General features: G+C 47.2%; 1 protein-coding gene across 2 annotated transcripts in view; it reads right to left on the bottom strand.

Moving 5' to 3' along the window:
• The window catches only part of LOC306703189 (signal-induced proliferation-associated 1-like protein 2), a 69,134-nt gene that overhangs the window by 13,584 nt on the left and 42,134 nt on the right, over positions 1 to 13,416 (bottom strand). For both annotated transcript variants that reach the window (XM_079169061.1, XM_079169062.1), the window contains exons 9-14: positions 12,635 to 12,909; positions 6,791 to 7,045; positions 4,040 to 4,186; positions 2,513 to 2,616; positions 2,343 to 2,431; positions 933 to 1,309 (exon numbers count right to left, since the gene is read on the bottom strand). In XM_079169061.1, coding sequence (XP_079025187.1) covers positions 933 to 1,309; positions 2,343 to 2,431; positions 2,513 to 2,616; positions 4,040 to 4,186; positions 6,791 to 7,045; positions 12,635 to 12,909 — 1,247 coding nt within the window. The remainder of the gene's footprint in view (positions 1 to 932; positions 1,310 to 2,342; positions 2,432 to 2,512; positions 2,617 to 4,039; positions 4,187 to 6,790; positions 7,046 to 12,634; positions 12,910 to 13,416) is intronic.

The raw sequence follows: 13,416 nt of genomic DNA, 5'->3' as shown, positions 1-13,416 counted from the left end.
GCGGGTGTCAAAGACCATTCCATCAAAGGTGGGAAGCATCGGAGTAGTCAAGGTGATGGCGTGGGCTCTTTGCTCCTCTCCGACTGATGTCCTGGAGCGGACAGCTCTGACGCCTCCCAAACAGGTCAATGATCTCAACAGATTGCGCTAACATAATCCAGAAAGACACAAACAAATAGATACCCATTCTATTTCACGGAGGCAGACTGTGAGTGGCTGCAGGGCCAACCCTCTCCGACACCCTCTTCCTCTTTCCCAGATGGGCCCCGGCCTGGCGAGGGCGACTTGGACGACGGTGTGACGAAGCACACCCCCCCCCCCCTTGTCGCTCTGGCCTGACAGCAGCCCCACCCGCCAGCTTCAGCACAGCTGGATGAGTCAGGCAGCGGGGTCAGGCGTGAGGGAGCACGGTTGGGTGAAAAGGTCAGCTAACAGCCAGCAACCATGCTTTTCTGTGCACGTGTTTGTCTCTGTGCGTGTGTTTAGTAGAACAGATAACGGGATGTTTGTGTGTGAATGTAGAGCCACATGTTTGAACACAGTGGATCGCGCCCCGAGACGTAAACCATGAAAAAAAAGGGGGTGTGGTTTTTCTCAGCGGGCGAATCACTGACCCAATGCTCGACTTAAGAACACAACAGAATGAAATAAAGCCCATAGAGAAGAAGGAACATCACAGTCAGCTATGACATCAGCTGGAGTATACAGTGTGGTGACATAAAAAAAGGAAAAAAACAACGTGAAGTGTCCCAGTAAAGTGCTGAGCCTTCAGATCAGCTTCAATGCTTCGTGGGTCGGATTCAACAAGTCACAGATCTCAGTCTTGACCGACCCCAAAACAGCAGATACAGGCAGCTAAAACAATTGGAAACATAACCGTCTTTTAGGGGCAAATAGTGGAATAAAACACACATCCTGACTCTGCACTGTACCTTGAGTGGGATGAGATCTCGCTCAGGTCCCCGATGCTCCCTTCCGTCACATGACTCGACATAACGGCGGAGGCGTAGCCCTGCGGCAGGTACAGTTTCCCGTGATCCTCCTCTGACGCCCCGTCTTCGTGGAGCTCCGACACCCAGGGGTGTCCCTGCTCCCCCCCCACCCTGCCCTGCAGCAGCACCCGGGCCCCGGGGGCCACGCAGGGATTAGTGTCGATGCCGCTGTCGGTCGACGCCCCTTTGATGTACGTGAGGCCCAGCATCTCCGGGTCCATCAAGTCTCCGGAGCCAAAGTGCTTATCGTCGCTGTTGCTGGAGGCGTTGCTTGAGAGGGTGTTGCTACTTGAGTGGCTGGAGTTTTTATCGCCCGTCTGGTGGAGCAAGAGAAAGCAAGAGGGTTAAAGGAGACAGAGCTACAGTAAATCAGACACGGTCATTCTTACGGTTGCTCCAACATGCTCGGAGCACCTGAGGGGGATGGGCTCACCCATCAGGCGACATCACACGTGTCCCTGACTGAGGCCCGTGATACTGTCGGGCTCGTTGGATACAAACAGAATATGCTGAATGTCACTTTGTTTGTTTGTGACCTCTTAGATTCTGGTACTTCTGTGAGAGATCTGGCCCCTAAATCTGTTTAGTTTAATCGTCTCATCAACTAGTTTTACCCAGTTCTGATTAGAAAGCCAGAATTGTTCATCATAAAGCTGAGAAATGAAATAAGATTAATATAAATCTGTAATGTTTTCTTAATTTCCTATGCTAAACACTGCTAAATCATGAAAGCGGCCTAAATCCCAGCACAGCTACTCTGATTTGAAAAAAACAAACAAACAGGCTTTGTGCTTTAAGAAAAGAGAACGCCAAGGGAATGGTTTAAATCTTCATCCACTGGCCTGGGTTAATGCAACACTGGCTGAAAGCACTGAACGATGTGGTTAGCTGTATGCTGCAGCCTCCAGCAACAAAAGGAGAAAGAAAAGACGGAAGGAGAGACGATGAGCTAGAGAGGAGAGAAAGGAGAAAATGAGAGGCTCGAGCACTTAATATATTCAACCTTCTAGGAAAATGTGTCCTAGAAAAGTGTGAGACAACCAGAAACGGTGATGAGACGAGGGGGCCCGTTAGCATGCTGATGATGAAGGGGAAGGGATGAGTGCAAAGAGCGGCGAGAGGGGGACGGCGGGGTTGAATACCCCAAATCGAGGATTCGCTGCAAAGCGCATGAACAAGGGCAATCTGACCTCAACCCGATTCAGACACGGATGTGGGGTGAAGCAGGTCCGGACGTACTGTACTGCTTTTACACATTGTGGCCTTCCAAACAAGTTGACGGTGAATTTCTAAACACTTCCATTAGATATCACGTAGGCAGCTTCTGTCAAAAGGAGGTCAGACATTTACCCTGGACAGCTTGTTGGGGGAGTCTTTCCCTCCTTCTCTTTGCTTCAGAGGGTTCAGGATCTTGGTGGAGGGGATGTGCCATTTGGCCTCTGTCGACAGAGAAGAACAAGCCGAGTGTGAGCGAGCACCAGACGTGAACAGACGGCATCAACATCACCCATCAGACTCACCTGCAGACCTGGTCCTCTCCAGGGTGGGCTCCCGCTCCCTGTGGATCTCTCCGTCACCCCCCTGGATGTCACCTGCCCGCTCGTGGAGGACAGGGGAGGGACACCTGGAGAAAGACGGAGGAGGGAAGTGGGCTGTGAATCTTCTTCCGTCTATAGCGTGAACTCTGTATTCTAGTCAGAGAGAGGCTTCAATAGATTTACAGCAATTAGCTCAAGATCATTTAAGGTCGGTTCACTTGAGCTTGTAATAGTATAAAGACGCTGCCAGACAATGCCGCCGAGAGACCTCCTTTCATTCGACTTGGCATGCCGGGCACTCTCTTGCTCCTGACAAAAGGGAGCGAGAGCAGCAAATGTTTCAACGCGGGTCTTAATTAAACCTTAAAGGGGCTGCTAACGGTTACAACAGATGAACAGAGGCCACGGCGTCTCGTGATCTTTAGCCGAGGCTCTGACCGGAGATCAATCGGCTCGTCAACACGTCGGCTTCTCTGCGCCGTGGCAGCTCTGACAGGCCACAGTGGTCCCTGAGAGTTCAGTGCACTTTTGAGGCCTCTGACAGAAAGGCAGCAGTGTGCAGCTAAGCCTCTTGTCATGGTCTGTAACCACTTACAGACAGACATCGGTCTCTGATGGATTCTGCTCAGCCTGACAGATGCTACGCCTCTGCAGTCTGAAGCCCCGCATGCCATTATATGATCGAAAGCAGGGGGGGAAATAACATGGTATTGAAAAAGAGATCTACAGTTTACTGTGCTGTTAAGGGGAGAAAACACATGGACTGGTAATTGTGGTGGCTTTTGTTCATGTTTTCATGTTGACAGAAGCTAAAAGGTCTCTTTTCGTTAAAGCTTCTTCCTCCTGGTTCCCTTTTTTATGATTTCCCTTTTTCACCAAAAGATTTCTTTTCAATAGCTTTCTTCAAAATTACAGTTTCGTTTCTGAAAGTGGCACTTCAGTCGCAGTAGGTTATACTGAAGACGAGAAAGATTTCTTTATAATCACTTCCTATCACAGTTAATTAAGTGATCGCCTTTCTGAACAGAAGGACCATGTGCTGAAAACTTGGCTTGGATTTTTAATGGCTACAAAATGGAATGGCTTAATCTAAAAGTGGCCATTTATGTTCGAGGCAGCATTTATAATCTTCTGGTTGAAAATAAGGCTTTGGGGTTGATTGAATGGAAGCTATAATAATACTTGTTAAATAAAAAGTAATCTCATACATGAAGCTCGTCATCCTCAATCATCTTCTCTTATTTAAAGTTCTGGATGTGGTATTTTTACATCACTTCCTGCTAAAAAAAAGAAGAAAAAAAAAAAAAAGAGAGTGACGACTGGCCAAAAGTGGGCTGATGATTCGGTCATTTCGTGTGGAAAAATTGCTCCCATTTTGCAAAATTGCAAGTTCTCAGAAATAGTGCTGCCTGTGACTGATTGTGGCTGCATTCATCACTGCAAAAGTGCATATTCCTGGAGGGACGTTGAGGCTATTTGAAAAGAAGGAACACTGCTCTGGTCCCGTACCCATCGTATCCGGGCTGCTGGGACCAGGTGCTGCTGCCGCAGGGTCCTGGATCGCTGGAGGAGGACTGGTTACTGGGGGAGCTGCGGTAGTGCTGGTCTCCCTTGTTGCATGAGGTGACCTGAGGGTTCTCCATATCCTGCATCGTCCTGCAGAAACAAAGGGACAAAAGTGTAAAACACGCTGCCATAGAGGGTCAAAACCCGGGCTGTATAAACATAAATACGATTTTAGGCTGCAACTAATTATTTTTATATAACATTTTTATATTCAATGACCAAATTAGACTGACATCTCACAACTGGACAAACGTCTTTTCCCCCACCGTCCCGCGTTAATGACTTTATCATCAGGTGTCACTCCAGTGAACGGTGCCTTGCATGTGAGCACCGTGGATAATCCCGAAGAAAACGTGGGAGCTGTCAGTGAGGTAGAAGGTGTTTTGTTCTCCGAAGACGAACAGCAACAAGGATTAGTTATGGTAATACGCCTCAGTGAGTGATCCAGATGGTGCAGCCCGGTGTGTGTGTGTGTGTGTGTGTAGAGTAAGAAAGCAGAAGCAAGATTTCTGCTTCAATTTCTGCTCAACCTATCCAAAATGTCACTGCCTTGCAACGGGCCCTGACAAGAGGTTTCTTTGCTTACTTTCGCCTGGTCAGGAGAAACCTGCGGATGAGAGTCTAGAGTGAAAAATAAACACTGGATTGGAGTTATGTCTGCTGCCTAGAGGCCTTCCTTCTAACCGACACACCAAAGTTGCTTAAATGACCGAGCGGCAATAAGACTGCAATAACATTGGCAGGATGGCTTTCACATTAAGACTCCAGCCAGGTCTCGCTGCATACACTTCCATCTCTTTTTTTTCCCTCATGCATTTGTTTGTATATTGAGTTTTAGCTGGGTCTGAATGAAGCTGAGAAACAGAATCTCATAGTTCAAAACAATACAAACGTCCATTTAGAAGGCGAACAATTCCTCCCCTTTCTGCTTCGTCGTCAGGTTTCCTTTGTCTAGACCTCCATGGGAAACTCACTAAACTGTCAGTAACTCAGTCGAGGCACACATCATCAAATGCTTTGGCCAGATCTCTACATTTCCTCCTCAGCCAAAGCGTCCAGGCGCTTTAATGTGAAACAGCAGCAGCTGCTTTTTCTTCTCCTCCTCTCTACACATAATGTAAAGTTCTTTCTTTTTTTTCCCCCTCTCCGCTGCAATAACATTCAAGGATTAGCGGTCGGTCCTTATTTTTTGCATGCCGGGTGTCAGATTTTATAGTGTGGATTCAGCTCAATGTGTGGCGTGTGGATGGGATGATGCTTTATATCTAAGCTAAGCTAAGATGTGACCCAAGTACCCTTTCATTGACACCACCTGTTGGATTTAAACTGGAGGCTATTTAATACTAATAATCATGTCAAAGTGGATATTGTTACGATAATGTTTTGATACAAATGAACGGTCAATGTTTGGGTCAGTTCGGTCCCGTTTGCATTCGTTCTGCTACCACTTGGAGTGACAGAGATGAGACGTTTCAACCATTAGCTTTGCAACCATAAGAAACCAAATGTCCGTTACTTTTAGCCTGCTTTAGAATACCGATCTAAATCCTAAAAATATATATGAATGATTCTATATGTCCATTTATTTTTGTAACCGTACAATATTCCCCGCCTGTCTTCCTCCCACCTTTCTATGATTCCCCCTCCCCTCCGCCACTCCCCCTGGGGTGCTGCATATCGTGGTCCAGAGAAGAGCGCTCTCTTTGTTTCAGCAGTAATTGGATGAGATGAGCTGAGCTGTGTCAGTGTCCCCACCACCTCCTCCTCAGCAGGGTGCAGGAAGATGGGGGGGGGGGACGCTGCCAGGGACTCTGATTAGGCAGCGAAGGCGGCCATTATCCCAGTATAGTCAGAACAGGCAACACCAGGTGGGGTCGGTGTGACACACTGGAAAGGTTATCATGACTGTAGGGGTTTCATTAGAATGAACAAATCACTGCTTTACATGGCTCAATGGAGATGTCCAAAAGAGACACCGTCCAGGACAGGAACAAAGTCTGAGTGTGGCCTTATCATCTGAGGGGAGATGAAAGCCATGAATTCATTAGACTAAAATGCTCCATTTATGTGGATGCAAAGAGCGGAACACAATAACCGTCTCTTCTCTACATGAGAAAGGCTCAGAGTTCAAAAGATTTCATCTCAAAAGGATCGGGTCTTTTGAGCGTCGCGATGTTTGATCGGAGAGCTTTGCTCTTTCTAGATCTCTGAAAAACCTTGAGTAGAAAGCTTGACTTCCAAAAGTGCCCTAAAAGGACATTGTGTTTTGTTATATATATATTTTTTGCAGCACTGTGTACGTACGGTGTCGCTGCGACTTGATCTTGATGTGATATTTTTCTAAGTGACTTTCACTCTCACAAAAGACAAAAGGTGAAATGAATGAGTTGGTATCGGTGTAATAGTTACTTACAACTTCCATTTTTAGTCTTGTGCATAATTATACGCTTCAAAAACGTCCTGCTGAATAAGACGCGACTGATGAAAGTTGAGCTTGTTAGCTCGTGGTCAAAATCCTTTTTATGGAAATGACACGTAAACAAAAAGATCACTTATTGACCCAAGAGATGCGTGTTCTTTACAGGAAGATGATGGAAATATTTAGGCTCTTGCCGTGTTCATCTGTTGTGTGTGTGGATCAATACGAAGCAGAGAACTACGTAAAGCAACAGTCTTTTTACAGTCCAGCTTTACCTGGACCCATCTGGCAGCTTCCTATCAAAGGAGGTGCTCCGTGGGAGGGCTGCCTGGTGCTGCTGGAGGATCTGCTGGCACTGCAGGCGGTCGGGGCCCTGCGTGGGCGAGCCCCGGGACAGAGGCGCTCCGGGAGCCGCGGGCACCCGATGCCAAGTGGTGTTTCTCCTGAAGGGAGTCTTGTACTCGCAGGGTGTGCCCTCGCTGTCGACCTTGTACTCCACCATGGGTATGCGGTAGAGCTCGGAGCAGCCCCTGAGCGGGAAGGAGGATATGGAAGGAAAGGAAGAAGATGGTAAAAGGGACAGTTCGGCACAAAATCCAAAAATATACATTTTTCCTCTTACATGCTTTATTGCCCATTATTTCCAGCCATTTAATTGCGAATTGAATACGATTTTGCGGTTACATTAGCAGACGTCTTGAACGATTTCAGTTGCTACAGTGCTTTACTGTACAACACAACTGACCCCGAAGTCCTCTGTGAAAACGAGGGAGGGGGAGGGGAATCATTCATCCATTACCATGACTACACCAAAACACACTAATGCTGTCAGAAATATTTAGCCAGAGGCAGACGTCTAAATATAGTAGGTCTATGTTCATGTGTGAGCCACACACACACACACACACACACACACACACACACACACACACACACACACACACACACACACACACACACACACACACACACACACACACACACACACACACACACACACACACACACACACACACACACACACACACACACACACACACACACACACACACACACACACGGCTTACGGGCAAATCGGAGGAGATGCACAGAACACAGTGGAAAACACTTTGCCTTTTTATTTTTATTTTAAATAAAGTCAGAAATCTCCGCTTGCCACTTAATCAGATATAGGTTTCCCCTGAGTAGCTCTACACAGGAGGCTTTTTCCTCCATCTCCATCCCATTACTGCTCCCAACACTGGAGGATCTCCGCGATGGACACGGCCCGTGATGCCATTTCATGCAACATTAATCTCAGTGGGCTGGGCAGAGGCTTGGTGTATGTTTGGAAGGACCGGGGGGGGTTTACACGGTGGTGGGTCAGGGTTAAACAGCCCGGGCCCTCTGCTAGCTCTCCAAACGCATATCAAGCATGAACCTAGTGATTACACTGGCCTCCCCCTTCCAAAGTCCATTTCCCAGCACCCACTGGGGGATGGAAAGCTGCGTATGCTGCGGTCGTACGTATACACGGAGCGGAGCTCGAGGAGGGTGCGCTGGCAGATTGCGGACGCTGCGGTGGAGAGGGGGAGTAATCCCTCTCGGAGAGACCCTTTTCATCTAACTGGGCCATGGGTGGCTGGGGCTGTCTACAGCTGGCCTCCCACCAGAGCCGTGGGTGTTAGAAGACCTAACTAGGAGATCGTCCTCCGCTCTCCTCCTCGTGCCGACACGTTTCCCACATTTGGTCAGTGTCACCGGTGCGCTGGCCTCATCCATGATGAAAGACTTTCAACAACGGGGACCGCTCTACATCCTCCACGGTTTACATTATTTACTGCGTGTGTGTAGCATGCATCACTGGTTTGATATATGGGACAGTGAGAGTAATGAGTGGCATTCGAGCATCAGAAGATCAGACACGTCCGTAAAAGAAATAAGCTATTTATGTTGGGCGAAGCTACAGAATGGTGATTCAATCATTACCCTCCTACTTTGATCGTGAAACCGGAGATCTCTTTTTGTTAATGTAGGAATAAAAAGAATCTTAAATCTTGACTGTTGGTCAATTGTCTTTTCTAAACTGGACTGCACTCATTACCTTTATTAACTGTGTGTGTGTGTGTGTGTTATCATGCCAGAACTGCCACGAATCATTACTCTCCGAACAGGCTAAACATAGCCAACAGCTTGTCAACAGGAAAGGTCTCAGCCGCCGTCTCCTGCTCTGCACCACGATGAGAAAGACCCGGCGAGGCAAGTTTCACTTATGAACCTAATATTCTCTCCCAGCGCCTCTACGAGCTTAGCTGGAGGTGAAAAAACGGTTCGTTGTATGTGGAATGTGCTTCTTGTTTATAATATACAATGGGGGGACGGGGGACGGGGGGACTCCGGGTGTATAAATCGTGGAGAAAGAGCAGGAAACGGGGTGTTTGGTCAACATTTCAACCACAGCTAGAGGAGACCCATCCAGCCAGCTATAAGCACAGGAGGAATAATATTGCCTGCTTCCTCTTGATTCCAGCAAGTACTGCCGCTGCACTCTTCCAGCTCAATGTGCAGGGCTATAAATTATACCACAATGACCTACATGAGCCTGTAGAGAGGGAAAACATCCACAAATTAAAACCAACATCCAGTCCGCTCAAAACACAGCCATACTGCATGTCTGGCTGAACAACATCAATGCTCATTAGAAATAACAAAATAAAAGAGTCTGTGGCCAGTTGGTGGCGAACAATCGGCTCCTTCAGCCATTTGCTCTTGAGGAATTACAATAGACAACAGGACCCTAGACCTTAGTCCGAGTGCTGTCAGTCTAATGACATGGCCGGCGACTGAGGGACGAGCTAATCCTTTCCCACAGTCAGAGTCCATGTCACAGCAAAAAGCCACAGAGGTTGCGACCTCCACCCTTTTCCAGAACATTGTCAAGAGGTTTAATAAATAAGGTGTACGGAAAAGGTCATAGGATTGCAAAAAAAATTTTTTAAAAAGGAAGAGAGAGGGAAAAAAAAGCCCTTTTAACTGATTTCTCTGCAACGTGATCTAAAGGACAGCACGCCTCCTGTGAAGAGTGCGCAAGGGATTAAGACGAGCAATTCGTGATGCAGGTTCTTTGAGTTTCGGTTTAGTGGTGCTCTCGTTTTTTTTTTTTTGCAGGGTGTTCGGCATGGGAAGTGAGAAATCCGGCTTAACTTCAGTCCAGATGAAAATCCATGATGACAAATCTGATGACACTTCAAAGGAAAAGGTCACAAGTGGCTCTCTGAATGTCACGGGCGATACTCATTATGAGCAGGCGGCTGGTGCCGGTTGAACCCACTTAAATGCGGGTTACCAGCCATTTTAAAACATAAATCTTTGTGATTAAAACCTCCAATGTACCATATGTTCTCAAAGTAGATGTAAATGGCAGATACAGCAGCTTTTTTGTGTCTCTGTTACCATTTGTTTATCTTGCAGTAATCATCCATTTTAAGTCCATGTTGTACTGATCCTCTTGTTTACGCTTCGATCTCTGATGACCATATACCAAAACATACAATCACGGCCATGTTCTGTACATCGCATTCCTGTTTCAAAGAGCTAATCTTTTTCAGCTTTTTCTCATTAGTTTGATCCGAGGCTAACATGTTGAACTTGTTTGGGAGCCTTTCAGAGTGATGATGGAAAAGCCTCTAGTGTTGCACTGGGCTAAAACCACATCCTTCCTCCAGTGTAAATAAAGACAGTCCTATAGGTACGGCTAATATTAGAGCCACATCTCCACTGGCTCCAGCGTTTAGGGCATAAACAGCGCTACACAAATGTACCGTTTTTGTTTAATGTTAGTCATTCAACACCAGATTATCCCATCAATCCTGATTTAATCTGGAGCAATCACAAAATAAAGAAGATGAAATGAATAACGAGGAACGTGCACGTCTCCGAGCCCCAACATGTGCTTATGAAAACATTTCTCCTGGTCTTGGTAGCAGTGTGGAGCCAGCGCACATTGTCTGGAGGTCATGAGACTCTCGTCCATTGTTGTTAAGACTAACCCTCATCTCTCTGGCCACAGGGGACTGGCTGGCTGGGGCCTTTGGGCCCCCGCTGAATTCCTTTCCTCTGAGACAATACCGGAGGTACTGGAGTACTTATTGTTGACTGCAACGCTTTTGGCAACTCAAAGACGCAGCAGCGAAAAGAGTTGAGGGCCCTCGAGATTCTTCACCCGACCTCTCACCTCTAGATTTGTTGGAGACTTGGGGGGGGGAAGGGGAATTCACAGGACCCGAGACAGAGTCTTTTGGCTCTCACGGGACGACGATGAGAAGCTGTGTTTCAGTAAGACGGGGGAATCTCCCAGTACAGCTCAACAGCTCTGACCAGTACAGTCTTCTAGTGTACTAATCTCCCAGATGCATCTGTTGGCAACGCCTTAAATGGGTCAAGCTCATTGAATTATGCATCGTACCACCCATTATGGACCTGCAACATGATATAACGCATGCAGTGCTGTATAGCATGTGTTTTCTTTTTTTTTTTTAAACAATCTTGTATTGGCTGTCTTCACAGTTTCCAGCTGTTTCATTGAAACCAAGATGTCTTCCACTGGCACAAACGCCGCGCCAAAAAAAAAAGTTCCTTCCTCCATCGTGTAACCACATCTCCACAGAGCCGGACTCCGCCTTTAGTCGACGCACAAGAAGGGGGTTTGTTTTGTTTGCTTTCTGCCTCCCTGAACTGCGATTATGATTGTATCATCATGTATCATCACAGCTCGTGGTAAGAGGATTAGACGACGGTTGTGCCAGAGAGGCTGCTGTTTTGGATTTCACAGACGGGGCATTTTCGCCCACCATCTGGGGGGGGGGGGAGCAGATATGTTACTCCTCTGTTGCCAGACCAGAACAAGAAGTTTGAAGCGCAGTTAAACGCATGCCTTGTATGCAGCCTTTGACACAGTGACAAACACAGACACACACACACATACACACACACACACACCTGTTTTAAGATCGTAGTCATACAGGATCATCAGCCAGGCTGCCATTAATACCATTTTCCACAAATATGCATTTACACATAATCTTCTATGAACAGATGTCATCTAAAGCCCTTCACCCGCCAGCGATTTATCAAATGCACAGGGTTAACACACGTGTGCATTGTGATTGTTTAACTGTCCACAGGTTGTGAATCTGACTTATTAGCAAACAGCGTTGGGGTTAGCTGTCACATCACAAACAGAAAATGGGATCAAGTGTCTCTCCAGACACCGTCGAGTCATTTCTGCTGTGGTCAAAGTAGGAAACAGCATTCCGTGGTGCTCAAATGTGTCAGCCCGAAGCACGACCAAAACAAAGATGTCAAAGAAATGCGAGTGTGAAAGAGTGACGGATGTAATTTCCCTGTCCCGTCTCTCGCCAGACTAAACGAGCAGATGTGCTTTCAGAACGAGCGTTTCACACAGACCTCCATCTCTTCCCATTACAAAAGGTTATTATTCATTTGAAATATGCTTCTCTCCTTTATAACGGGAGCGATGGAGTCTCCCTGTGTGTGTGTGTGTCAGTCCCCAAAAAGCCAAACATTACCATCCTAATTGCCAAAAGGGAAGATTGGGCGAGTTTAGAAGAAAAAAAAAGTCAATCTGCAAATGTGAGCTGTCAAACAACGGCGGCGAGAGTTGAGCCATTAATCAAAACGCTCCTCTCATCATCATTAGGGAGAAACGCTGACCGTCCGTGTCTGCGTGACTCTGCAGCCCGGCTGGAGCTTTCTCTCAACAAAGCCGCATCAACACAAAGAGAGTCGCCCTCTCCAGAGAAATCAGCCGAGAACAACATCAGCCCCATTTGCAACTAAAACGGCGGTGTAAGCATTTCTTTATGCTAATCAAGACAAACATGAGAGCCAAATGTCAAGCTAATTTAGCCCTAGCTGCATGGAACCATGAGAAAGACAAACTACTCGTCTGCTACAACTTCATACATTTTTGAAGAGCGCCTGCTTCTCTGCTTCACTAACAACAAGCAAAGACCACAGGAGGTCTGCGTTTGTTTTTGCGAGCAACTTTCGTCTGTCATGTTGTCAGAAAGTGTTAGCTGTCAGGTAAAAATAAGAAAACAAAGAGGTTTGGGAGTTACCGTCGGGGCGCGCCGTCCTCGTGCGGCTGGATTATGACCACTTTGACGCTGACGGAGGTGCGCAGCAGGTCGATCATCTGCTCGTGGGTGAGAGTGGCGACGGCCACCTTGCAGATCTCCACCAGCCGGCTGCCCTGCCTCAGGCCCGCCTTCCAGGCGAAGCCGAAGGGCTCCACGTCGGCCACGATGCCCTCGAAGTTGACGTGGAAGCCCAGCTGGCCGAGGCCGTTCCGACGCAGTGTCATCTCGGACGTCTCGCAGCCTCTGGTGGCGATCTAGAACCGGAAATCAGAATGCTTTTGTTCATTATCTACATTAAAAACATACAGAAACGTGATCACGAGACATGTGGAGAGCAGGACTTAAGAAACGCGTGAAATTAATGCAATCACACCGAGAAAACCAAAAACAAGCACGAGACAGATGGATGGAGAGAGAGAGAGAGAGAGAGAGAGAGAGAGAGAGAGAGAGAGAGAGAGAGAGAGTTGAATTATCTTAATATCCCCTAATAAGAGCTTTCTAAGCTAATACAGTTCATTTCAACAGCAGCCTTCAAACGGTGAACAATTTGCATATTTCCTCTTAGATGTTTGTGAGAAATTCTATTAGAGCAGAGAAACATCCTGTCCTTCGGCAGAAGAGACACGAGCATGTTTGTTTGGCTAATTCAAAGAACCTCTCCAAATGGAAGCTAATAAGAGGGTGCATGACAGAGCTCACTGGTTCAGCCTTAGAGCTGCATAGAGGCAGCTGGAACTCACATGTAGCGCGCGCGCGCACGC

The sequence above is a fragment of the Pholis gunnellus genome (assembly GCF_910591455.1).
Source record: "Pholis gunnellus genome assembly, chromosome: 11".
Classification (NCBI taxonomy): Eukaryota; Metazoa; Chordata; class Actinopteri; order Perciformes; family Pholidae; genus Pholis; species Pholis gunnellus.
The sequence above is the reverse complement of the archived record's forward strand: the minus strand, read 5'-3'. Positions and strand labels throughout refer to the sequence as shown.